Source organism: Ovis aries, chromosome 10 (genome assembly GCF_016772045.2).
Source record: "Ovis aries strain OAR_USU_Benz2616 breed Rambouillet chromosome 10, ARS-UI_Ramb_v3.0, whole genome shotgun sequence".
NCBI classification, from domain to species: Eukaryota; Metazoa; Chordata; class Mammalia; order Artiodactyla; family Bovidae; genus Ovis; species Ovis aries.
Genome location: NC_056063.1, coordinates 69,549,021 through 69,574,132, shown reverse-complemented (window position 1 = coordinate 69,574,132; position 25,112 = coordinate 69,549,021). Strand labels below are relative to the sequence as shown.

At 39.9% G+C, this 25,112-nt stretch overlaps 1 protein-coding gene and 1 pseudogene across 2 annotated transcripts in view; both read left to right on the top strand.

Moving 5' to 3' along the window:
- Positions 1-18,453, top strand: part of DCT (dopachrome tautomerase) — a 42,295-nt gene extending 23,842 nt beyond the window's left edge. The window contains exons 6-7 of one of the 2 annotated variants that reach the window (XM_060394011.1): positions 11,211-11,412; positions 15,499-18,453. In XM_060394011.1, coding sequence (XP_060249994.1) covers positions 11,211-11,412; positions 15,499-15,671 — 375 coding nt within the window. In that variant the 3' untranslated portion in view covers positions 15,672-18,453. 2 annotated transcript variants of the gene reach the window in all.
- Positions 18,454-23,814: 5,361 nt separating this feature from the next.
- On the top strand, positions 23,815-24,071 carry LOC105612089 (protein kish-A-like; annotated as a pseudogene).
- The last annotated feature ends 1,041 nt before the right edge of the window (positions 24,072-25,112 follow it).

The window sequence follows — 25,112 nt, the reverse complement described above, 5'->3', positions numbered from 1 at the left end:
TTATGGGCTTCCTTGTGGCTCAGCTGGTAAAGAATCCGCCTGCAATGCGGGAGACCTGGGTTCAGTCTCTGGGCTGGGAAGATCCCCTGGAGAAGGGAAAGGCTGCCCACTTCAGTATTCTTGCCTGGAAAATTCCTTGAACTGTATATTCCTCGGGGTCGCAAAGAGTCAGACATGACTGAGCGACTTTCATTTTCACTTTGTGTATATTATATATGTAACTGAATCACTTTACACCTGAAACGAATACAATATGTGTGTTTAAGTATATATTATATATATATATATTCTTTTTAAGATTCTTTCCATTATAGGTTATTAGATTATTACAAGATGTTGAAAATAGTTCCTTATGCTATACAGTAAATCCTTACTATTTATTTATATTTCTTAATAATGACAATCATTTGGATAAGAAAGAAATTTAAGAATATAAACCAAGAAAAGAGAAAATGAGTTTTTTTGGTGTATTTCGGCCACGCCATGCATCTTGCGGGATCTTAGTTCCCTAGCCAGAGATCCAACTCATGCCCCCTGCAGTGGAATTTTAGAGACCTACCCACTGGACCACCAGGGAATTCCCAAAAATGAGTTTCTAAAAACGAAGCTCTAATGGACTACACCAGGTTAAACCTGTAAGGCCTTATCTGACTCTATTTTCCTAAACTGCAATAAAATTAATAGGTCACAATAGCAAGTATAAAATATTTCTGAATTATTATGAGTTAGTTGAAATTTTTTAAAAAAAGTATATAGGGCCTTGCTTTTTTCCCCTCAGGAGCACTTAAAAATGGGTCTGCTTTATTTATCTTTTTTAAAAAGAAAAGTTGTAATTAGACAAATACTTTGAGTATCTAAAATAATATTGTTTTATGTCAATTTAAAGTTTTTTAACTGTTTAATGATTTTTAACAATTTATAATTGCAGATATATTGGCAGAAATATTTTAAAGTGTCTATAATTGCATTTCAATATTCTGGCTTATTTCCTTTCATATTCTTATATGTTTTACAGTAGCCAATATAGTGCACATATTTTCAGAATATTATATAGTTTCCTAAATTTTTTAATTTAAAAAATTTATAACATATAATGCACATAAGAGGTTCAAATGAAAAAGGCATAAAATGAAGTCCCTTTATCAACACCAGCTCCCAGCTATCCATTCTCATTTTTCTTTATTCTTCCAGATATAATTTATAAATATACAAGCACAATATATATTTCTTTATATATTTCATTATCCAAATGAAAGCATACTATAGACACTTCTGTGACTTTTACTCTTTATTTGTTCTACTTATTTTAAACACTTTTCTTTTAAAAGGCTGCATGGTATTCTGTGGGCTTTCCAAGTGGTTCAGTGATAAAGAATCTGCCTGTAATGCAGGAGACAAGGGTTCCATCCTTAGGTCGGGAAGATCCCCTGGAAGAGGAAAAGGCAACCCATTCTAGTATTCTTGCCAAGAAAATTCCATGGCCAGTGGAGCCTGGCAAACTACAGTCCATGGGTTTACAAATAACTTGGGCATGACTGAGCACACACGTATGGTATTCTCTAGCATGAATTCCAGAGAAGGCAATGGCACCCCACTCCAGCACTCTTGCTTGGAAATCCCATGGGTGGAGGAGCCCGGTGGGCCGCAGTCCATGGGGTCGCCGAGGGTCGGACACGACTGAGCGACTTCACTTTCACTTTTCACTTTCATGCATTGGAGAAGGAAATGGCAACCCACTCCAGTGTTCTTGCCTGGAGAATCCCAGGGATGGGGGAGCCTGGTGGGCTGCCATCTATGGGGTCACACAGAGTCAGACACGACTGAAGTGACTTAGCAGCAGCAGCATGAATTCACTGCCAAATTGGTCTCCTACTGACCGATGTCTAGGTGGTTTCTCATCTTTTGGTTTATGAACAATACAGCAATAAATGAACGTATAGGATAAGTGAGACGATAGAATCACTGGCTGAAAAGTTAAATAAATGTGTTTGAAATTTGGTAGATATTGCCAAATTGCCCTGTGGAAGGTTGAATGATTTTTTTCCTCTACCCAGCTATGTAGCAGAGGGACAGCTCCTCCACTCTCTCTCATTAGCCTGGTATATTATCACACTTTTTCCTTCTTGCTAATTGATAGGTGAAAATATTTCAGTGAGTTTAATTTTCATTTCTTTTCTTCTAAATGAAGTTCAGCATCTTTTCACATATTTAAGGAACCTTTTTCATATTCTTTTCTGTGGTCTGTCTGTTCACATAGGATAATGAGTTCTGGGAAGAGAAAAAAAGTGAAAAGTTCTTAAGAGAATTAGGACTTCCCTGGTGGCTCAGCTGGTAAAGAATCCACCTGTAATGCAGGGGACCTAGGTTCTATTCCTGAGTTGGGAAGGTCGCCTGGAGAAAGGAACAGCTACCCACTCCAGTATTATGGCCTGGAGAATTTCATGGACAGAGGAGCCTGACAGGCTGCAGTCCATGGGGTTGCAAAGAGTCACACAACTGAGCGACTTTCACTTTCAAGAGAATTAGCAAAATGCTTTGTTCTCTATGTAGTGAAGTGAAAGTGGCTCAGTCATGTCTAACTCTTTGTGAACCCATGGACTGTATAGTCCATGGAATTCTCCAGGCCAGAATCCTGGAGTGGGTAGCCTTTCCCTTCTCCAGGGGATCTTTCCAACCCAGGGATCAAACCCAGATCTCCTGCATTGCAGGTGGTTTCTTTACCAGCTGAGCCACAAGGGAAGCCAAAGAATACTGGAGTGGGTAGCCTATGCCTTCTCCAGGGGCTCTTCCTGACCCAGGAATCAAACCAGGGTCTCCTGCATTGCAGGCAGATTCTTTACCAACTGACCTATGAAGGAAGCCCCCAACGTTAGCAGCAAATAAAACATTCTCTTTAAATATTTTATTTTTCTCGGAAACCTAATACTCTGTTCATATAAAAATGTATTGTTAGGGGACTTCCCTGGCAGTCTATAGTGGCTAAGACTTAGCCTTCCAATGCAGGGGGTGTGGGTTCCATCCCTGTTGGGGAGCTAAGATCTCACATGCCTCAGGCCCCCAAATCCAGAACATAAAACAGAATATTGTAATAAACTCAATGAAGATTTTAAAAATGGTCCACATAAAAAGAATCTTAAATTTTACTGTGTTTTCTAGGGTTCACTAGCTTAAGGGAAGCTCACATTATAAATAATACCACATCCCACTTTTGCATCAGTGGTTAGGTATGTAGGTTAGTTAGTGGTTAGTACTCGGTTGATGTGCAATAAACTCTTGTGAAGAGAATGTGAGATTATTGAGCACTTATTACTGTGTCACTAGATACCATGTAAACATAATCTTTTAACTTCACAAAACTGTGTGTGGTAAATATGGGGACGATAAAGTTCAGAGAGGCTAAGGGGAGTATAACAGCCTATGTAAGTGGCTGAGCAGAGATTATAAGAAAAGTTTTCTACTCAAAAATTTCCCCACATTGAATATTCCAGCTGCTATTTTGCCTGTAGACAGTTCTTCATTTGATCCCTTCACAAGTGCTTTCATGACCGCTGAGGATATTTTGTTCTGTTCGATCACGTTGATGGGAATTAACACTAATTGGTGAGGAGGCAGGTCTAGATTTTGCTTGACTTTTGAAAAGACAGGGCATTGGTTTTATTATGAGTAAGGATTCATGTTTTTAAAATGTCACATTTATTTTATTGAATCTATGTGTTTTTAAATACCTGAAATAGATAGCTACTAATTCCTACCATCTTGGTGAATTTTGCAAGAGCTGAGGTACCAGCAAGGGTGGCTGGCCACCTCCTTGGGGCAGGATATTTCAGGATGTCAGGGTTTCCATAGGCTCAGTTCTGGGCAGGGGGTGATTTTACTTTTCTTAACAAGTGAAAAGCTATAATAATATTTAATTAAGTATAAGAAATACTCTTGACTGAAGTGTATATCACATATTCTATCATGAAATACTCATTTATTTTCTTTATTGACATATACTTGATGTACACTATTGTATGTTACAAGTATACAATTTAGTGATGGCTAATTAAATTTTTTAAAATTATACAGAAGTGGGTTTCTTTTAATATCATTTTACTTTATTTTAATTATTATTTTTTTTGGAGGCTGCACCATGTGGCATGTAGGATCTTAGTTCCCTGACCAGGGATCAAACCTGTGCCCCCTGCATTGGAAGCTCAGAGTTGTAACCACTGTACCATCAGGGAAGCCCCGATTCACAATTTGTAAGGATTATACTCCACTTACTACTACTACTAAGTCACTTCAGTCGTGTCTGACTCTATGCAACCCCATAGACGGCAGCCCACCAGGCTTCCCTGTCCCTGGGATACTCCACTTAGGGTTATTTAAAAACATTAGCTATAGTCCCTGTGTGTCCTTATAGCTTATTTTATAAATAATAGTTTGTAGGGATGTTTTGATCTTTAACTTGCACATGCTAAATGGTTAAATGGAGCTGAAAGGGTTCTTTTCAATTCTAAATTTTATAAGGATAAACACATACTCTATGGAGAAGAATTAAACCTAAGAGATGAACTGTATATACTTCATTACTGATGAATTATGGAGAAAGAAATGGCAACCCACTCCAGTATTCTTGCCTGGAGAATCCCATGGATGGAAGAGGCTGGTGGGCTATAGTCCATGGGGTTGCAAAGAGTTGGACATGACTGAGCAACTCAGCACATTGATGAATTAAATAATATAATGGCAAACCATAATATATGTACATATCTAAGATGGCCCTGGCATTGATTGGAGTTCCTCTCTCTTAGAGCTTTGGAGGCTCCTTAGCCTCGAATGGCCTGGGAGTGTCTCAGTTCCTATCTAGAATCTCTTCCAACATCACCCTGGTCCTCTCTTTTCAATCTGTATTGTTGGCCTATGATGTATGCTGAACTGGTTACATCTTTTAAAGCTGACATATTAACAGCAGAACTCTCCTGTAGTCCTCTGTTTGCATCTGTTCAAAATTTAATGCTTAAACTACAAGCTTTCTTTCTCAGGGATATTGCAGCTGAGTTCCTAATGCACTTGCTATTTCTTTTATATGTCTATTATTATATCTTGTATACAATGTGTATGGTATAATTATATGTATACATAAGTGTATTTTGTATACAATGCTATCATACAAAGCTATGCAGAAAGGGTGCTTTCCTTAGGTGACTCTTCCAAAATGCCTGAAAAAATGGAAGAATGGAATGGTTCCATTCTGTCTGCTCAGGATGCAATGAGAGAGTGGGTAGAAAAGGAGAGGAAAAGAAAATTATAGTAAAATGAGAAATACCATCTGGGCTTAGCACTGCCCAGGAGACTCTATTGTTATTCAAATACCCATTTTCTCTGGTGGTTTCTTGTCTCTCATTAAATGTGCTGCCTATGGAGTACTCACCTCCCAGTGGGGGAGCTTAGTAGTCAGCTAAGTAGAAGTTGGGTGTCATGTAACTATTTCAAGCCTATTACATATGGCTTCTTTAGGTATATAAAACCAACATCTTGGCTATACATTGCTTCAAATCCTTGATAGAAGAAGGCAAGAATAAATAAATATTCCATGGCAATCTTTCTGTAGGCACAAATACTCTTCTTGTGTCAGAGATTCCACGTGGCAGGAATCTGAATTTTCAGTCCCCTAAGTTGAAGGTTGGCGTCCTAGGTGGCTCAGTGGTAAAGAATCTGCCTGCCAATACAGGAGACACGAGTTCGATCTCTGAGTTGGCAAGATCTCCTGGAGGAGGAAATGGCAACCCTCTCCAGTATTCTTGCCTGCGGAATTCCACAGACAGAGGAGGCTGGTAGGGTACAATCTATGGAGTCGCAAAACAGTTGGACACAACTTAGCAACTAAATGACAACAATGACAAGAGAAGGTTGTTAGTAACTTTATCCTCCAGTGATCTTGAGAAAGATGTGCATGTTTTCCCTGTACTTTATTAAGTTTCTTTATGCCTCTAAGCACAATATTTGTTGATCAATTGCTTTCTTCTGCAAGGTTGCATTAAAAATTTTTTACCTTGAAAGCCCATGCAATCACATTTTCTTCAATACTGCCTTGCAAATTGAAATTTAGCATTTTCCCCCCTTCCTATACCTATCTTTACTTTGTTGGAATAAGATAGGATAAGTTTGTGTACCAAAATTTGTAACCTCATTTCTGAGGCACTCAATTATTAATGCTAAAATATAAGTATAAATCTCTATAGCAGATATAAGGCAACAGCAGTTTACTTTTACTTTGCTTTTGCCTTTATTTATGGCCTCGAATTACATTTACAGAGATAGTAGCTTATTTTCAGCCTGTGTTCAACAAAGATGGGGCTTCTCTGTCAGTTCAGATGGTAAAGAATCCACCTGCAGTGTAGAAGACCTGGGTTCGATCCCTGGCTTGGAAAGATCCCCTAGAGAAGGGAATGGCTGGGAAATCCCATGGACAGAGGACTCTGGCGGTCTGTAGGTCTTTGGGTCACAAGAGTCAGAGATGACTGAGTAACACTTTTCAACAAAAATACCACTGGTTTATCAAAAGCAATTCAGGTTATTTCATTTAGGAACAATGTTCACAACTTTATCAAAAATACCTAGTCTCCCTGTTGCCCTGCTTCTCTTTCTAGCCTCTGGATACATTGTTGCTCACAGCATTTTGTCTCTTGCCTATTTGGCATCTCCTTCGCATATGCTGGACCCCCTTTTTTTAAACTACAGTCTATAAATTGATTCATCTGTATGTAGTTCCTATTAGAGCTTTTATTGGATAATGTTTAACGGCTCATCTGAGACCTATAATCTTCTCCTTATTACTCTTCCCCTGTTCTTTCCCTCCAAATTATGAATTTCTTTAGAGTCTCATCCCCTCCCTGATTGTTTACCCTTCTACACCTGGTGAATTCTGGTGCTTCCACCCAGTTATTTGCCTCTTACAGCATTGACTCTACATCTTTCTCTGCCCTGAGATTCTCTTATCTCTTTTTTAAAAAAAATCAGTTTGGTCTCTGACTTCAACTCAGGTGGTTTCTAAAAGTTCAAGAGATACTGTGCGGCCTTTCTTAGAAAGTACATTCTGATACACACCTTTTTCTGTGTAACAGCACTTGGTTGAACTGCTTAAAATAGAAAACCAAAATTACAGAAGTTGGACACGACTGAGCTACTTCACTTTCACTTTTCACTTTCATGCATTGGAGAAGGAAATGGCAACCCACTCCAGTGTTCTTGCCTGGAGAATCCCAGGGACGGCGGAGCCTGGTGGGCTGCCATCTGTGGGGTCGCACAGAGTCGGACACGACTGAAGCAACTTAGCAGCAGCAGCAGCAGCACGCAACAAATAAAGAGGTTTATTTTTCTCTTTGTGTAAAAGAACTCCAGTGGCAGGTGGTTCAGCTTTGGTATAGTATCCCCATAGTCATCATAAACTCCTTCTGTCTTTCTGCTTAACCATCCTTGGTGAGTGGGTTCTTTTCTTAGCTTTGCTTGCGGGCTGCTAAGATAGCTGCCACAGCTTCAGCCATCACACCCATGTTCCAGGAAGCAGTGAGAAGGAATGGAGAGGGAAAAGGGGCCCCTTTTAAGCTGAGAAAACCATCTTTAACAAGATTTTCTAGAAGTCCTATCCAGTGATTTCCAGCTAAATCTCATGGATAACTTGGCATATTGCTTCACCACAAACACCAAAGAAGTTACCAAGAAAGAAGAGGAGAAAGGCTATTGGGTAAGCAATCGATCAGTGCTTGGACATTGCGTGTCTATTTCTTGGGCTCCACACTTGAGGCAGAACTTCTGTTTGAGGCTGGCAGGCTCCCGAGGTCAGATCTGAAGCATGGAGCTCTCTCTGGGAAACTTCTAACCTTATCTGGAGCTCCCAGGATTTTACAGCAGGTGATATTGTTTTCGGGGACCTACACCAACAGCTAAGGCTCAGCTCCTTTTCCAGGGTTAATGCCCCTTCTTAAAGAGGAACTTCTCCTGAACTCTACTTGGGAGAGACATGATCACTCAAATTATCATGTGTTCCTTCAAAGCTGTTGCTCATTCAATAAACTTGATGCCTTTTATTCCCTCGGGGCTTAAATTCTGTGACTCAAAGCCAAGATTTCAGAACTCAAAAGATATTTTCTCTCTGTGAAAGCCCAGGTCTTACAATTTGATGTTTTGGTTTTTAACATGTATCTTGTATTGACCAAAAAAATACACTCACAACCTAAAAGTAGAGAGTTTTTTTATTTCGTGGGAATGTTTAGGACTCCGAGTCCGGGAGACAGTGTCTCAGTAGCTCTGAGAAAACCTCTCCAAGAAGGCAGGAGGGGAAGTCCTGCTATATACAAGTTTGCAACAGAAGGAACAGGCAGTCTTAACAGAAAAGATCAGGTATCAGGTTAAGGAATTTAGTATTCTGTGTATGGGAAGGTGTAAGCCTCTGGGCTCACTGAACTCATTCCTTTCATAGGCACCTCAGCTATCTGGGGCCAATCTTGTTTCCTTATTCCTATTGCTTTCTGCATTCTCCCAGCTCCTCAGCAATCACCACGGGGGTGGTGTGTGGCAGCAGTTTCAGGAGCCCTCGTGCCCATTTGGAGGCCAGAAATCGCTGATGGTTGTGACATGTCTTGTTTATTAATATGGCAGGAGATAATTTCATTTCATACTTTCTATGAACTTTAAAAATCCATTCAGGAAAAAAATCCTTTCAATAAATCACTTGATTCTTTTCACTATCGTGAATGCAGAAACGTGAGACAATTTAGGTAGAAAGCTCTCGCTATTGCCTGAATGAGTTAACTAGCTACAAGGAACCTCGGGTAAAATCTGAAACTATTATCTACTAAATAAGCAGCAGTAGTAAAAACCAGAAAGTGAAATTGTTAATTGCTCAGTCGTGTCTGACTCTGTGCGAGCCCATGGACTGTAGCCTGCCAGGCTCCTCTGTCCACTCTCTAGGCAAAAATACTGGAGTGGGTTGCCTATGCCCTTCTCCAGGGGATCTTCCAAACTGAAGGATTGAACCTGGGACTCCTATATTGCAGGTAGATTGTTTACCATCTGAACTCCCTGGGAAGCCCTGAGCTTTAGAGGTTAGGAATTAAAGTAGTTAGGAAGTGCAAAAAACTAAGAATTCAGACTAAGGGCAATCAGGGAAGATGCCTTAGTACAGGGACTTTTAAGTTTATCTTGAAACAAGACTCTGAAGCCAGAAAAGAGAAAGAATGCTATTTCAGACAGAGGGAAACAGCGTCCGCTAGAAAGGGGACTGTCTGGATGAGTTGTTGTTGTTCAGTTGCTATGTCATGTCCTCCTCCTTGTGACCCCATGGACTGCAGCACGCCAGGCTTCCCTCTCCTTCGCTCTCTCCTGGAGTTTGCTCAGACTTGTGTCCATTGAGTCGATGATGCCATCCAACCATCTCTCCCTCTGTCACCCTCTTCTCTTCCTGCCCTCAATCTTTTCCAGCTTCAGGGTCTTTTCCAGTGAGTCGGCTCTTCACACCAGGTGGCTGAAGGATTGGAGCTTCAGCTTCAGTATCAGTCGTTTCAGTGAATATTCAGGGTTGGTTTCCTTAAAATTGATTGGTTTGATCTCTTGTTGTCCAAGAGACTCTCAAAAGACTTCTCTAGCACCACCATTTGAAAGCATTAGTTCTCCAATGATCAGACTTCTTTATGGCAAGAATACTGGAGTGGTTTGCCATGCCCTGCTCCAGGGGATCTTCCTGACCCAGGGACTGAACCCGGGTCTTCTGTGTTGCAGATGGATTTGCTGCCATCTGACTCACTAGGGAAGCCTTTGGATGAGTTGTACAAAATATAAAAGTACTTTGCATGGCACTGTCGTCAGCCAACAGAAACTTATTATACATCGGCTCTGTCCAAGTTATAGACTAAGCCTGAAACTCCAAAGGTGAAAAGACCTTCTCTCTGACTTTTAGGAGTTAGGAGTCTCATTATGGAAAATTGATAAACAAATAAGTGATAGTATAACTTCACCAGTGCTATATTGGTGGATGGATAAATGAATTCATTTAACCTGTATTTATTGAAGTAAGTATCTCCTTTCCCCCATGTGACAAGCCCTGGGGTGACAGACCCTGTAGACAGAGAGGGAAGGAAAATCAGAGTCCCTGGGCTCCCTGAACTACTGGGAATGAAAGAGGCCCTCTAACGGCCTGGTCATGTTTGTGTCCTATTGCAAAATCAGCACTATAAATGTGAAATTTTGCTGTTAATATTTTAAATCACGTAATAATTGCTGTCTTTGAAAAGGACTTTGACAGCTTTCTTGAGAAAATAAAATAGCACTATGCACACTACAATGTTTCTAGACTTTCTTTTGCCGACCTAACACTAAGAATTCAAATGAGAGGCTTATACAGTGAGCACATAGACAGGTGGGAGAAATTTGAAGACCCGTTTTGGATGTTTTCTTTCTTCCTTTTTTTTTTTTTTTAATTATCCATTTGTATTATACCATTGTATACTATTGGTAAACACAATGTCTCTTTTCTTCCTAGTTAAAGGTAAAGCATCTGAATATTGGCTGTAGCATATATCTCATCATACTTGCCTTTTTTCCCTGAATGTAATAATTAAATTTGTTGAAGGCCTTAAATATTCTTAAACCAGTGCTACATCTGCAACATGAACCTTACTTTGTTCACTTAACAAAGGGGTTTATGGAGTGATATGCCATACAACCTTGAAAGTGAAAAGCAAAGTGTTAGTCCTGAGTCATGTCCGACTCTGCCCCCATGGACTGTAGTTTGCCAGGCTCCTCTGTCCATGGAATTTCCAGGCAAGAATACTGGAGTGGGTTGTCATTCCCTTCTCCAGGAAATCTTGCCAGTGGGTATGTCACCAAGAAGTTCCTGATGTCAAGAAAAACCAACTTCATTTCATTTTAGAGAAAGTTCCAATTAGATTGGTCTGATTAGAATAGACCCATCAATGTTGGCCGGGCTTCCCCAGTGACTCAGTAGTAAAAAATAGGTCTGCTATGGCAGGAGACACTGGTTCTATTCCTGAGTCAGGAAGATCCCCTGGAGAAGGAAATGGCGACCTACTCCAGTATTCTTGCCTGGGAAATCCCACTGACAGAGGAGCCTGTCAGGTTACAGTCCATGGGGTTACAGAGAGTCAGACGTGACTTAGTGACTGAACACACATCCATCAGTGTTAACACTGCGTTCAACTGTCTTGCAGGTCCTTCATTCCTTCACCGATGCCATTTTTGATGAGTGGATGAAAAGATTCAATCCCCCTGTGGATGCCTGGCCTCAGGAGCTGGCACCCATTGGTCACAATCGGATGTATAACATGGTTCCTTTCTTCCCTCCAGTGACTAATGAGGAACTCTTTTTAACTGCAGACCAACTTGGCTACAGTTATGCTATTGATCTGCCAGGTAACTAATGCAACTTTTAAACGCGTGATTCATTGATCTTCTAAAGAGGCTTTCTTTTCTTTTTTCCTTTCTTTTTCTTCTAAATCAAGACCTTAAACTGAAGTGCTCAGATCTAGTTAAGTTTACTGGCAATTTTTTACAGTATGTATAGTTACAAAATGAGCCTTTAAACTACCAATTAAACATCAGAAAAGGGACTGTTGGATAACTCTTGTTTTAGAAAATTGAAAGTTGTTAAGAGAACTTATTTCAGGGCAAGTATCTACAACTGCACCTGATCTGACAATTGAAAACCAGCCATGGTTTGAAATGCCTAACCAATAAAATCAAAATGCACTAGCCACAGATGGATGGGGACTAGCAGGATCTCTTAGAGATCTTTACTTAAAGGCAAGGCTGGGTTTAAGGTGAAGCAAATGCAGCACTTGCCTCAGGCACAAAGTTCAAAGGGAAGCCAAAAATTCAGTAATTGAGCTAAGTAATAATATAATGCAATATTATAAAAAACCCAAATTAATGCCCCCCCCCCCCCCCGCCAAAATCCATGTTGAATTCAGTATCAAAATTTTAAAGCCAGGCTGTTGTTTGTTTTATACCTCTGTGTTTGTAAGTAGGCCATTTATTTTTTTCCCCTGTTAACCCACACCACCCCTGCCTGGTGGGTTTGTAAAGATGACAATGACCTGCCAGTAGATTGGGCTGTGTGGGACTTCATGGGTGCACTTTTTTAAATGAATTTTTTGAAATCCTGTTTTTATTCTTAAAAAAATTTTTTTTTTTTACTTCTTTATTTTTGACTGTGCTGGATGTTTGTTGCTTTGTGAAAGCTTTCTCTAGTTGCAGTGAGTGATGACCACTCTTGGACGTGGTGTTCAGGCTTCTCACTGCAGGCTTCTCTTGCTGTGGAGCACAGTCTCTCGGCACGTGAGCTTCAGTAGTTGGTAGCACTCTGGCTCAGGAGACATGGCATGTTGCGTCCAGAGTACGGACTCAGTAATCGTGGTACACGGGCGTAGCTGCTCAGGCATGTGGAATCTTCCCGGACCATGTATCAAACCCATGTCCCCTGCGTTAGCAGGTGGATTTCTAATCACTGTACCACCAGGGAAGTCCTGAAGTCATGTTTTTAAGTTGTAGATTTTTTAATTAGCTTTTCCACTTGGTTCAAAATACAGAAAGATATTTTGATAAATGTAAGGGCATACTTTTTTTTTTTTTTTTAATTTGCCCAGGCCCCAGGATAGCTCCATGTGCCATTTAAAGAACCTTCGGACAGGTTGATAAAGGAAAGGTAAAACAGTTTTTTAAAAAAATCTCTTAATTTGTTAAGAAGCTGAAAAAACACACAGCCTATGTGCTGGTGGCATTTTCCCATTAATGGCTATTCTGTCTTCTCTAAATCTCAGCCTGCAAAGTAATCAAGACCATTTCTGAGGTCACATCTCTCTCTCTCCCCCCTTGTCTTACTCCCTCCCCGCCCTCTTCTCTCTCGACTTTAAAAACCTTTCAGACCCTGGACTCTGTCCCCTGTTTTTCCTTCCATTTCTACATCTACTGCAGCTTATTTTCTTTACTGATTTGAAGTTTCTCTTCTTTGGGCAGCTGAGGTGAGAACGTCTCTTTGAAACTTTTCTCATTTCTCTGGGATTGAACATAATAATAATCAGAAAGTTTGGCATGTGCTTCTGACCATGCTTCCATGGCCTCTGACATCAGTCAATTAACAGATATAACCCGAGAGTCTAAATATGCCCAGAATCCATTAACTCATTAGAAGATACAAATCACATTCTTTTATTGGTTTGACAAAAATTTACATCCTTTCTGAGGAGATATAACGATAACCTATGATTAAAGAAGGGAGAGAGGGATTTGGGAAAGGAGCTAGGTCCTGAACTGGGTTAAAGAGATGGAGGGACTTCCCTGGGTGTCCAGTGGTTGAGTGCACGCTTCCAATGCAGGGGACTCAGGTTCAATGTCTGGATGGGGAGCTAAGATCCCACATGTTGTGCCATGTGGTCAAAAAAAGAAAAAAAGTTTTTTTAAAAAGAGATGGTAGGTTTTAGGTAGGTTGGGGGAAAGAAAGGGGCATTTTAGTTTGAAGACAGGCAGGGAACAGGACTGTGAAAGGCACAGGTAGTCCGTATAGAGGACCATGAGAAGAAAGCCTGGTGTAGTGAAAGGCTTGAGTAATTAACTGTGAATTAAGGTTGGATCTGAGAGAAGGCCTGGTTATCAGGGACTGTAAAAGTTGGGCAGAAACCACAATAAGATCCCACTTTATACCCATTAGGATGGCTGCTACCAAGAAAGCAGAAAATAACAAGTGCTGATGGGAATGTGGAGAAAATGGAATCCTCATGCATTGCTGGTGGGAATGTTAGCATAGGCTCTGTGAAAAACAATATGGTAGCTCCTCAAAAAATTAAACACAGAATTACCATGCGATCTAACAATTCTGCTTCTGGGCATAGACCCCAAAGAATTATAAGCAAGTGCTCCTACAGATATTTGTACACCTCTCTTCATAGCAGCATTATTCATAACAGGCAAAAGGTGGAAGCAATAGGAGGGAGATATAGGAGGGAGGGGACATATGTGTGCCTATGGCTTACTTATACTGATGTGTGGCAGAAATCAACACACGATTGCAAAGCAGTTATCCTCCAATTAAAAATAAATCATTTTTTTAAAAGGTGGGGGCAACCCAAGTATCCACTGACAGATAAGCAAAATGACAACAGATAAAATATGGTCCATACATACAATGGAATATTATTCAGCCTTAAAAAGGAAGGAAGTCCTGACACATGCTGTAAACATGGGTGAATCTTGAAGACATGCTAAGTTAAATAAACCAGTCTCAAAAGGATAAAACCTATATGATTCCACTACTTGGGGCACCTATAGTAGTCAGATTCATAGAGACGGAAAGAGTGGTTGCTTGTTGCTAGAGAGTGGGAATGGATGGAGGACTAGAGAATTATTATTTCAATTTTGCAGGGAAAAAGTTCTGTGGATGAATTAGTGGTGATGAATGTACAACAACGTGAATGTATTTAATGTCACAGAACTTAAAAATGGTTAAGGTGATAAAATATATGTCATATATGTTTTCCCACAATTAAAAAAACTAAGTAATTTTAAAAAAAATCTAGGCAGAAGAGTTTGGACAATAACAAAAGGCGATCATTTTTGGCTCCTGAACAAAGAAATGACAGAATAAAAACCTGTGTTTTAAGAAGATGAGGATGGCAATTGTTGCAGGAAAAGACAAATTAAAATCCTTTTGGAGAAACCCCATCAGGATGAGTCAGGGTCCTCTGTGGGACTGGAGAGAAAGGACTAGAAGGAGAGTCTTACATTTAGAGAAGTGTAGAGTACGGAACAAGAACCCACTTCAGAAAAACTGATTTTAAGAACTGACCAAGGATAATTTTTAAGGAAATGACAAATAGGCATAAATACAAATGAAATGAAGAAAAGAAAAAAAGAAATGAAATCCATTCATTTTTTGGAAAAGTGCTTGTAAAATATATTTGAATAGAGGATTGCATTTATCATGTAATGATCCTGATTTTATTCACAACTATTTAAAGGGGTCCAAATTTCTTCTACTCTTGCTCTTGAATGACCCCTGTTATAATCTCCAGTCTCATCTGTCTTACTCACTGATCACTCCATAAAGATGTAGAGACAACAGCAGAATTTCTAGACCTGGCTGTTGTATATTTTGTTCTCCAGATACCATTTGAACATGCACTTTTACAAATGAGTTTCTAACTCACAAAAGTAGTTATATACTTCCTTGGAGGGTTTATTCTGTATAAGTATTTATTGTAAGGAATTTTAAAAATACAATAAGCTATATTCAAACAATGGAATGTCATTTTCCACTTCCACAAAAAAAGTTATGGATATGATAAATAGTTCATAAGGAAGGAGAAAAAATTTTATTCCAGTCAGTGTAGTTTTGCTTTATCAACAAAAGCACACATGAAAGACAAATTGGTTTATTCTTCCCTTTTCTAAGAGTATTCAGCCGATGAAAACCCCAATTGTAAGACTCTTCTGCTTTAATTTCAGTTGAAGAAACTCCAGATTGGACCACAGTGCTCTCAGTGGTTACGGGGATGCTCATGGTTTTGGTTGTCCTTTTTGCATTGCTGCTTTTCCTTCAATATAGACGACTTCGAAAAGGGTATACACCCTTAACGGAGACACAGCTAAGCAACAAAAGATACACTGAAGAAGCCTAGATGCTCACGCCTTGCTCTAGAGAAGAGGCTGACCAAGCCGTGGTCCTGACCGACAATCTGCAGATGAAACCTCACTGTTCTTCCATTCGTTGAAGAGCCTTGGCATAGCCCCTCCTGTTATGCAGATGATCCCAAGTACGAAAGATGCTTCACTCTGGTTTCTGGTTTGCTTGTTTACTTAACAAACAAGCTAAAGTGCTTGAGGGCATCTCTACCATCAAGCAAGGTAGAGCTGATGACAACTGGTGGCATCTGATAATAATTCCCCATACTGATTGATTAAGCCTCCTCATGTTCTGACCCCTCAAAATCAGTAGAGTGGACTCACTGAAATATGCAGGTCAGTGTAATTTGAGAACTGGACCCGATCATGGTTGCATCTTTCTTTTCTCGTGTGTCTTCTCTGTAAAGGAGGGCAGGAGGGTGGCAGGTGCTACATGAGTCTCCAAGGTCTCCTTTAGGCGTAAACATCTGTGCTTTTAGGTGGATTCCTGATCATCTTCCCGAGGCTTCTTTTTTTTTTTTTTTTCTTTCCAGTCTTTAAAATGGCCTTGAAGATGAAAATAGGCCTTATTTTCCATATGGGTAGAAGAATGAATGAATGAATGAATGATCAGTTTGTTTCTCTTTTATAAATTAGATGTTACAGAGTTTATAAAGGGTCTGTAGTTCTTAACAGCAGAGCTCTCACAAGAATCAGTAGCTGAATAAACATTGATCCTATAGTGGTAAGTGAACAGATGAGGATTAAATTAGTTTAAATTAATCTAGTTGATTAATATACTGTTTTGAACTTATTAACGAGTATAGCATCACTCTTTCTGGGAAAGTCTGACTGGAGAATGCTGGTGAGCCTCTAAGCCTGAACAGGAGACAATTTGATTAGCATTCCATTGCCCTGAAGTCTCATTTGGCTGAAAGTGAAAGTCCCTCAGTCGTGTCTGACTTTATGTGACCCTAAGTCCGACACGACTGAAGCGACTTACCAGCAGCAGCAGCATGGACTATATAGTCCATGGAATCCTCCAGGCCAGAATACTGGAGAGGGGAGCCTTTCCTTTCTCCAGGGGATCTTCCCAACGTAGGGATCAAACCCAGGTCTCCCGCACTGCAGGCAGATTCTTTACCAGCTAAGCCACGACCCCGAACCAGTTCCTTTGCTGGGTAACCTCAGATGAAAAATTGTTCAAGCATTTGACTTATTTTAAAGAGTTGACTTTAAATTTATTAATGTTGCTCTGTACTAATGGTTACTTACAAATGCTAATTGGTTAAGTCTTAGCATTTAAAAGCGAACCATCCATACAAAATGTAACAATTCAGAATTAAATGGTTATGATCCACTAAGTAATCATAAGATTATGAGAGATAAGAATGAGGCAATCTTTACGAAGATGTTTAGACTCACCAAGATGATCCCCACCTCTGAGATGTTAATGGCTTTTGAGATTTTTAAGGCAATTTCATCTGTTTATATCTGGTACCCATGCAGTAGGAGTGAAGCCATAGGAGTGGCCCTTGTCCACTCATTTCAGCTCCTCTCTACTGGAATGGATGTGTGTGAATGGGGTTAAGAGGTCTCTGTAGCCTTCTCCACATGGGAGCGCTAGAGGGGCAAGACCCTGTGTTATCCCCTGGAATACGACTTCAGAAGCGAGAGAAAAGGACAAAGCTCAATCTTAACTGAATGAATTTGAGTGGGTCTCATAAAGCATATCTGAGAGTAAGCTCAGCAGGTGAGAATTAAAACAGCCCAGGCTCCTGAACGGGGTGAAACCTTGCCTGGACCTCTGACCAGTGCCGCATGCGTAGATCTCAATGGCTCCCTTTAACAGAGTTCACGGAAAACTCATCAATAAGTTATCAACATGGTCCACTCCGGAAAGTTTATGCTCTGACCTCAGAGTTGTTGGAGGACTAAGTTTTACATCCAGTTTGTAAACCAAAAAAGAAATATGTTAAGATGAAGATATAAATGTGCATGGTAGGTACGTTCCTGAAAAGTTGTGTATAAATCAATTATACATTAAAAGCACCAGGGGAAATTACTTTTTATGGATGAACTATTATGAATAATTCTATAAAGCACATAACCACCTCTAGCTTATCTTTCCAGTATATCAGAATTTTCATATATCGTATTCTCATAAGATTTGTTTAAAAGCAAGATCTATCTGCAGTAGAAATAAAGACTAACCACTTATACTTAGCTCCTTTTAAGTACAGTGTGTGCAACTTTTCATAAATATTATGTTTTATGATGCTTTCCTAAGAGAAATAATTTCCTAATTTTGTAGTTCATATTACAAGAGTAAAATTTTCTAGCATTTTCTAACATTACAATAAATCAATGATGACTGCCTTTCAGCAAATCTAAAGGTAGAATAAACCTGTAGAATAAAAAGTTGCTATTTACTTGTAGTGAATACTATGCAAATGAACTTAGAAAATATCATTAAGCATTTTATGGCAATACATCTCAATGATGGGGGGAAAAATTCACCCTTGAAGAAAATGAACAGATTGGTTTATATGCTGCTCTCTGCATGATTTTAAAAGAAATGCTTTTTTGAAGCTCACATCCAAAAGTGAAATCCAATAACATCTTTCCCTTGTAAGTTAAATTCTCTTCTAATTCTAAAATTCATTGACATAAATTTGTGATTTGCTTAGGATTTAACATTATTAATTCTAATAATCCTAGTGAAAAATTCTAATCTCACATGAAGAAGAAGTAGAAAGCTATTAAAAAGGAAAATAAAAATAAATGTTTTGCAGATTATTGTTTGTTGGTGGCTATTGTTTTTTAATTTGTGAACATCAACTCACGTTTTTGGCACTCAATATATACGTAATATTTTATGTATATACATAAAATATATGAGTAACTACTTCACTTTGGAAAAGAAGTCCTTAAACTTGGAGGGTATTATGCTAAGTGAAATAAATCAGGCAGAGAAAGACGAATACTGTATGATTTCACTTACATGTGGAGATATATATATTCATTTATAGTGACAGTAACAAAAAAGAAACAGACTCACAGATAATCAAGAACAAACTAGTTACCAGTGGGAGAGGGAAGGAGGGAGGGGTAGTATAGAGGTGGGGATTAAGAGGTACAAACTGTCAGGCATAAAATAAGCTACCAGGCTATATTGTACAGCACAAGGAATATAGCCAGTATTTTATAATATCTATAAATGAGTATAATAATCCAGTATAATTCTGAATCACTATATTGTACACTTGTAACTGATATGATATTATACATCAATTATACTTCAGTTTTTAGAAACAAAGAAAAGAAGTCTTTAAATAAACTGATGTTTCTACTTTCTATTGAGTTTCTATTGAGCTCCTACTTCCTAGCTCTCTATTTTACAAGCAGGAAAATGAGCTACTACCCTTTCCCCCAGGTAAAGAGTTACCTCTGATGTCCCTATAGTCTAAAGAATGATATTGGATAGGGAGGTGAGTAGGGAGGCCACTTGCAGTCATTGCCCAGGGAGGCAGGCTCCTTCTAGAGAGGCTATTAGCTCAGTCAACTTGTTGCGGCTGCTGCTGTTGCTAAGTCACTGCAGTTGTGTCTGACTCTTCGTGACCTCATGGACTGCAGCCCACCAGACTCCTCCATCCATGGGATTTTCCAGGCAAGAGTACTGGAGTGGGGTGCCATTGCCTTCTCTGCAGTCAACTTGTTGGAGATGCCCAAAAGAAGGAAATGAGGTCACAGTGACATGGTGCTCACTTCTACTAGAAGACCTGAAGCTTCTAGAGGTCAGCTTGTACAGCTCTCCATACAGCTCCAATGCTATTATATCAAAGCACTGTAAGTACTTAGGAAATGTGTGTGTGCATCTGTGCTACATCGCTTCAGTCATGTCCTACTCTTTGCGACCCCACTGACTGCAACCTGCTAGGCTCCTCTGTCCATGGACTTCGCCAGGAAAGTATTCTGGAGTGGGTTGCCATGCCCTCCTCCAAGGGGATCTTCCCAACCCAGGGATTGAACCCAGGTCTCCTGAATTGCAGGCGAATTCTTTACTGAGCCACCAGGGAAGCCCATGCTCACCCTGAGTACTCTGTAAATATTCTTTGAATGAATAAACTAGTCTCAAAGTAAAACTTTTCATTTAGGGCCCCTGGCCTGTGTTTGAACATGTACTGGATAAAACATAAGATAATAGGGTCATGTATCCCTGTTGTGAAATAAATAGCAGCCTATCTTTCAGATTGTGAGTTGTACATCTGCCAGATAGAATTTCACCCCATACAACCTAGTACAGGGTGACACTTCTCAGCTACATTTTCTTCTTGGGTGTGCTTTTTCTCCACCATTTGTAGTTGTTGTTTAGTCGCATAGTTGTGTCCAATTCTTTTGCGACCCCATGGACTGTAGCCCACCAGGCTCCTCTGTCCATGGAATTCTCTAGGCAAGAATACTGGAGTGGGTAGCCATTTCGTTCCCAAGGGATCTTCCTGACCCAGGTTTCAAACTTGGGTCTCCTGCATTGCAGGAAGATTCTTCACCATCTGAGCCTCCAGGGAAGCCCTCCCCACTACTGGTAGGCCTTAATTCTACCATTTATACAGACAAGGGTGGAAAGTGTAGACCTCACCATATCATTATTCCATCATCTGATTTCTTAAAAGCCTTGTTTCTGCAGAAGGAGTTAATGGGCAAAATACTTAGCCAGGCAAAATCAGTGCCTTTCTTACATAGGTGGATCCATTGGTGAAGTTAAAGAACCTCTCAAAGATGACATGATGCTTTACTTATAATGGCAGTTTAAGATGAAAATAACTCCTGTGAATTTAATTATGCTTTGGCAGGTAGTTTAATGAAATCTTGAGAAAAAAAAAACGACAAGAGAATTGTGAGCAGTAGAATAAAATCTTTGAAAACTAAAAAAAAACAAACAAAAATACAAGCTTCCCATTCAAGGACTGAATACTTGGTATATTATCACTAACACTATTTGTATTAGGCAGAAACTGTTAACTATTTGGCAACTTCCCAGGTGGCGCTAGTGGTAAAGAATCCACCTGTCGGTGCAGGAGACACAGAAGACACAGGTTTGACCCCTAGGTCAAGAAGATCCTCTGGAGTAGGAAATGGCACCACACTCCAATATTCTTGCTTGGAAAATTCCAAGGAGCCTAATGGGTTACAGCCCATGGGGTTGCAAAGAGTCAGACAAGACTGGGTTAGCGCGTGCGTGTGTTGGCACGCATACACACACACACTCACACACACGCATATTAACCTACTTGCGTTATTAGCCACATTAATGCAAGCCATAGTTCTTGGATGTCATATGACTAAATTTGATCATTTCTTCTTCAAGCCATTCTCTGCTCCTTTGGTGATTCATAACAAAGCTTAAATTATTAGTGTCTCCCAGATATAACTGTTCTCTGTGTTTTAAATAATGCCACACACAGAGGATTAAGCTTGTCCTTCTTTACTAAAATACTAGAGATTTCACTGCCATGGTAGACATTCTGATTGCTCATTCACTTTGTATGTTATTGAATGTTCCTGAATTTGTAATGAGCACAGCAACCAGCCTGATTAATGAGTGGAATTAGGCTCACAATAAAGCAAAACCTGCCCTCTTGTGTTTTAATAGAAAACTGCACAATTTTGGTAAAGTTTTCCTCTACTGTGGTTAATTGCCTGGGGTCAGAGGAAAACACAAATGCTGGAAGATTTGCCATGAATTCAGAAATCAGAACAGTTAAAATATGATATTTAGAAGAAAATGACTTCCTGGGCAGGCAAGGTGATCATATAATTAAAAGTCTTTGACTTTCCTTTCTAATATGCTTTGAAATGTTAAATGTTCCCCAGCAAGTCATAAAAATCTAGGGGAATATTTCAGGCCACTGGGCAAAACTCTTTTATATGCTTGTCAAATACACAGAGGATATAATTTAGTTAAACAGATTTATATCATCAAACTGCAGTTGGAGATTGGGGAGATTTCTTTTTCAATTAAAAACTTATTGATGAGGGGATAGGAGGGAGGTTCAAGAGAGAGGGCGTATATATATATATTAGCAGAAACTAACACAACACTGTAATTATACTTCAACTTTTAAAAATAATTTATTGAGAAACTGATAAATTCCAGAAAAGCTTTTTTTTTTTTTTTTTTTTGGCAAAATATTGGATCAGTGAACTGTAACCAGATATAAATATCTGAATTTGGGTTTGGGTGTGAGCAGTACCCAAGACTGGATTATTGGTATGATGGAGCCAAAAGGAAATGTTTACCTGGGTGCCTGCAGTGGCTTCTCTTACACTGCGTGTGTGCATGCTAAGTTGCTTCAGTAATGTCTGACTCCTTGTGACCCCATGGACTATAGTCTGCCAGGCTCCTCTGTCCATGGGATTTTCCAGGCATGAATACTGGAGTGGGTTGCCATGCCCTCCTCCAGGGAACTGTCCCGACTCAGGGATCAAACCTGCAACTCCTAGGTTTCTTGCACTGGCAGGCAGTTCTTTACCACTGGGACCACCTGGGAAGTCCTCTCTTATATTAGGTAACTGAAAAGAGACTCATATAGAAAAGAAAACATGGTCTCTATCAAGTTTGTGTGAAGCTTTTTCTTCTAGAGTGTGTACCCAGGGCAAGATTAGAGTAGGGGAAATGGGCAGGGCATTTGTTTACTTATTCTGAGAAAGTCTATTTTATTTTAATTTTTTGGCCATGGCATGCAGCATGTAGGATCTTAGTTCCCTGACCAGGGATCGAACCTGTGCACCTTGCAGAGGAAGCGTGGAGTCTTAACCATTGGACTGCCATGGAAGTCCCCGTATTCTGAGAAGGTTTTTTTAAGTGAAAAAATTCAAAATTTCCAGCTGGCTCTATCTATTATGTATTCTCCTTCTTTGCTAGTTCTCTCTGAATGGAGTTTCAGACCCAGTGAGAGGGGCTGTTTTTAGAGACAGTAGGGAAAAGGAAAAAAAAAAAAAAAGCCCACACACCTCAAAGCAAAAATGGGATCAGATTCAAGACACTTAGATTGCCACAGTCTTCCCCAGAGGAAAATCATTCATTTATTCCCTACTATTAAATATATTTTATGTGGCACACTTTTCCTAAAACTTCATTTCCAATGCAGCAAATTTATTATTAACATTTCTACTTAAAGTCTCATTTCCAATATTTTTATTTGCTTCTTTGTCTTGACTGTTGCCATTAATCAGCTTCAGTTCAGTTCAGTCGCTCACTCGTGGCCAACTCTTTGCAACCCCATGGACTGTATCACGCCAGTCCTCCATGTCCATCACCAACTCCTAGAGCCTACTCAAACTCATGTCCATTGAGTCAGTGATGCCATCCAACCATTTCATCCTCTGTCGTCCCCTTTTCCTTCTGCCTTCAATCTTTCCCAGCATCAGGGTCTTTTCTGATGAATCAGTTCTTTGCATCAGGTGGCCAAAGTATTGGAGTTTCAGCTTCAGCATCAGTCCTTCCAATGAATGTTCAGGACTGATTTCCTTTAGGATGGACTGGTTTGATCTCCTTGCAGTCGAAGGGACTCTTAAGAGTCTTCTCCAACACCACAGTTCAGAAGCATCAGTTCTTTGGTGCTCAGATTTCTTTATAGTCCAACTCTCACATCCATACATGACTACTGGAAAAACCATAGCCTTGACTAGATGGACCTTTGTTGGCAAAGTAATGTCTCTGCTTTTTAATATGCTGTCTAGGTTGGTCATAGCTTTTCTTTCAAGGAGCAAGCGTCTTTTAATTTCATGGCTGCAGTCAGCATCTGCAGTGACTTTGGAGCCCCCCAAAATAAAGCCAGCCACTGTTTCCACTGTTCCCTCATCTATTTGCCATGAATTGATGGGACCAGATGCTATGATCTTCGTTTTCTGAATGTTGAGCTTTAAGCTAACTTTTTCACTCTCCTCTTTCACTTTCATCAAGAGGCTCTTTAGTTCTTCTTCACTTGCTGCCATCGGGGTGATATCATCTGTATGTCTGAGGTTATTGATGCTTCTCCTGGCAATCTAGATTCCAGCTTGTGCTTATTCCTTCTTAAAATATTTGTCTTTCAAAAATCTCGCAGTTCAGTGCTGGGCCCAGAAGGGTGATGTGGCTGGGGCTTCGCCGGCCTCACAATGTCTGCCATTTTCAATTTTCAGTCTGTTGACTGTAATCTTGCTGCTTATATGTACCTGTGTTTATGTCCAATCCTTGGCATCCAGCCTCCTGGACAGAAATAAAGCTGGGTTGTTGGGTATATTTTGGAAGTGTGCCAGAACTGGTGAACGGAAGAGTCCTTATGTTGCACTGTGCCGTATTGAGATGGCCTTCAGCATCCTTTTCATACAGTAGCTTGGAAAAAGGCCAGAATTCAGTTGCCATCACATTTAAATATGACAAAAAAGGACTTATCTGCAGAAAATAATGGAAAGAAAGGTTAACCCTTTTATTTCTGAACATTGAATGAGCTATACTTTCGGCTGCTGTTCTCTATTTTTGTTATTGGACCAATGTTCTATATAATCAGGATGCAACATTTAATACTCAGAGTTTAAATAAGTCTGTAGCAATCATTTCTGTCACATATTACATTCTGCATATGTCATTCTGTTGTGCCAGATTCCAGTTTTACTAGTGAGGTATCTTTAAGGCACATAGTAGAAAACAAAATTGAATTATTCAAGTTCCTTTCACTGTGATTTGGAAATGGTAAATCTTTATCGAATGAAAAAAAAAAAAAGTCTTGCAGTTTACACCAAGGAGAAATGCTCAGTTAAACCCCAGGTGTTGATGCTTTGTCTCAGATCTGCTTATTCAAACCAATGATCAGCCTTGGAAACAGAAATGTAATCTGAATCGCAGACTACGCAGTTCTTTCTTGTACCACTTTTTGTTCTTCAGTTGTGGCCAACACATCGCTTTCAGCCTTCTCAGCTCTGAAACTTTGATTTGAGCTTCACACCTTCTTTTCCTTTCAGGTGGAATTTTACGATTCTGAGGCTCATTAACATTTTATAAGTTCAAGGTTTCCTTCCTTTCTGTGCCTTTCTCTCCTCAGCCATCTCCTCTTATCAAGACACGGGCTCCTTTGTGTTTTTAACACTCTTTCTTGAGATAGTCCCAACTCTTTGATCCTGGGCTGACTTGAAATTGTTCGCTGTCAGCCACCCAGAGCAGACATCTGGTGCGTCCCGGGGCTGTTGTCTGCTGGCTCCTGACAGCATTGTCGAGCCTCCCTGACAATCAAAGAGCTCTTCCAACCCAGTGACATGCAAACTTGTCCCTTCTCTGCTCCAGTTTGTCACAGCCCACATTTCTCAACTTAGCTGCACAAAGGCAGGCAGGGATAAAATCATTCTGAGGTTGACGCTGGCCGCAATGGATTGAAATTCATTGTTTTTGAAACAACAGCTACTCAGAACATCAAATTACT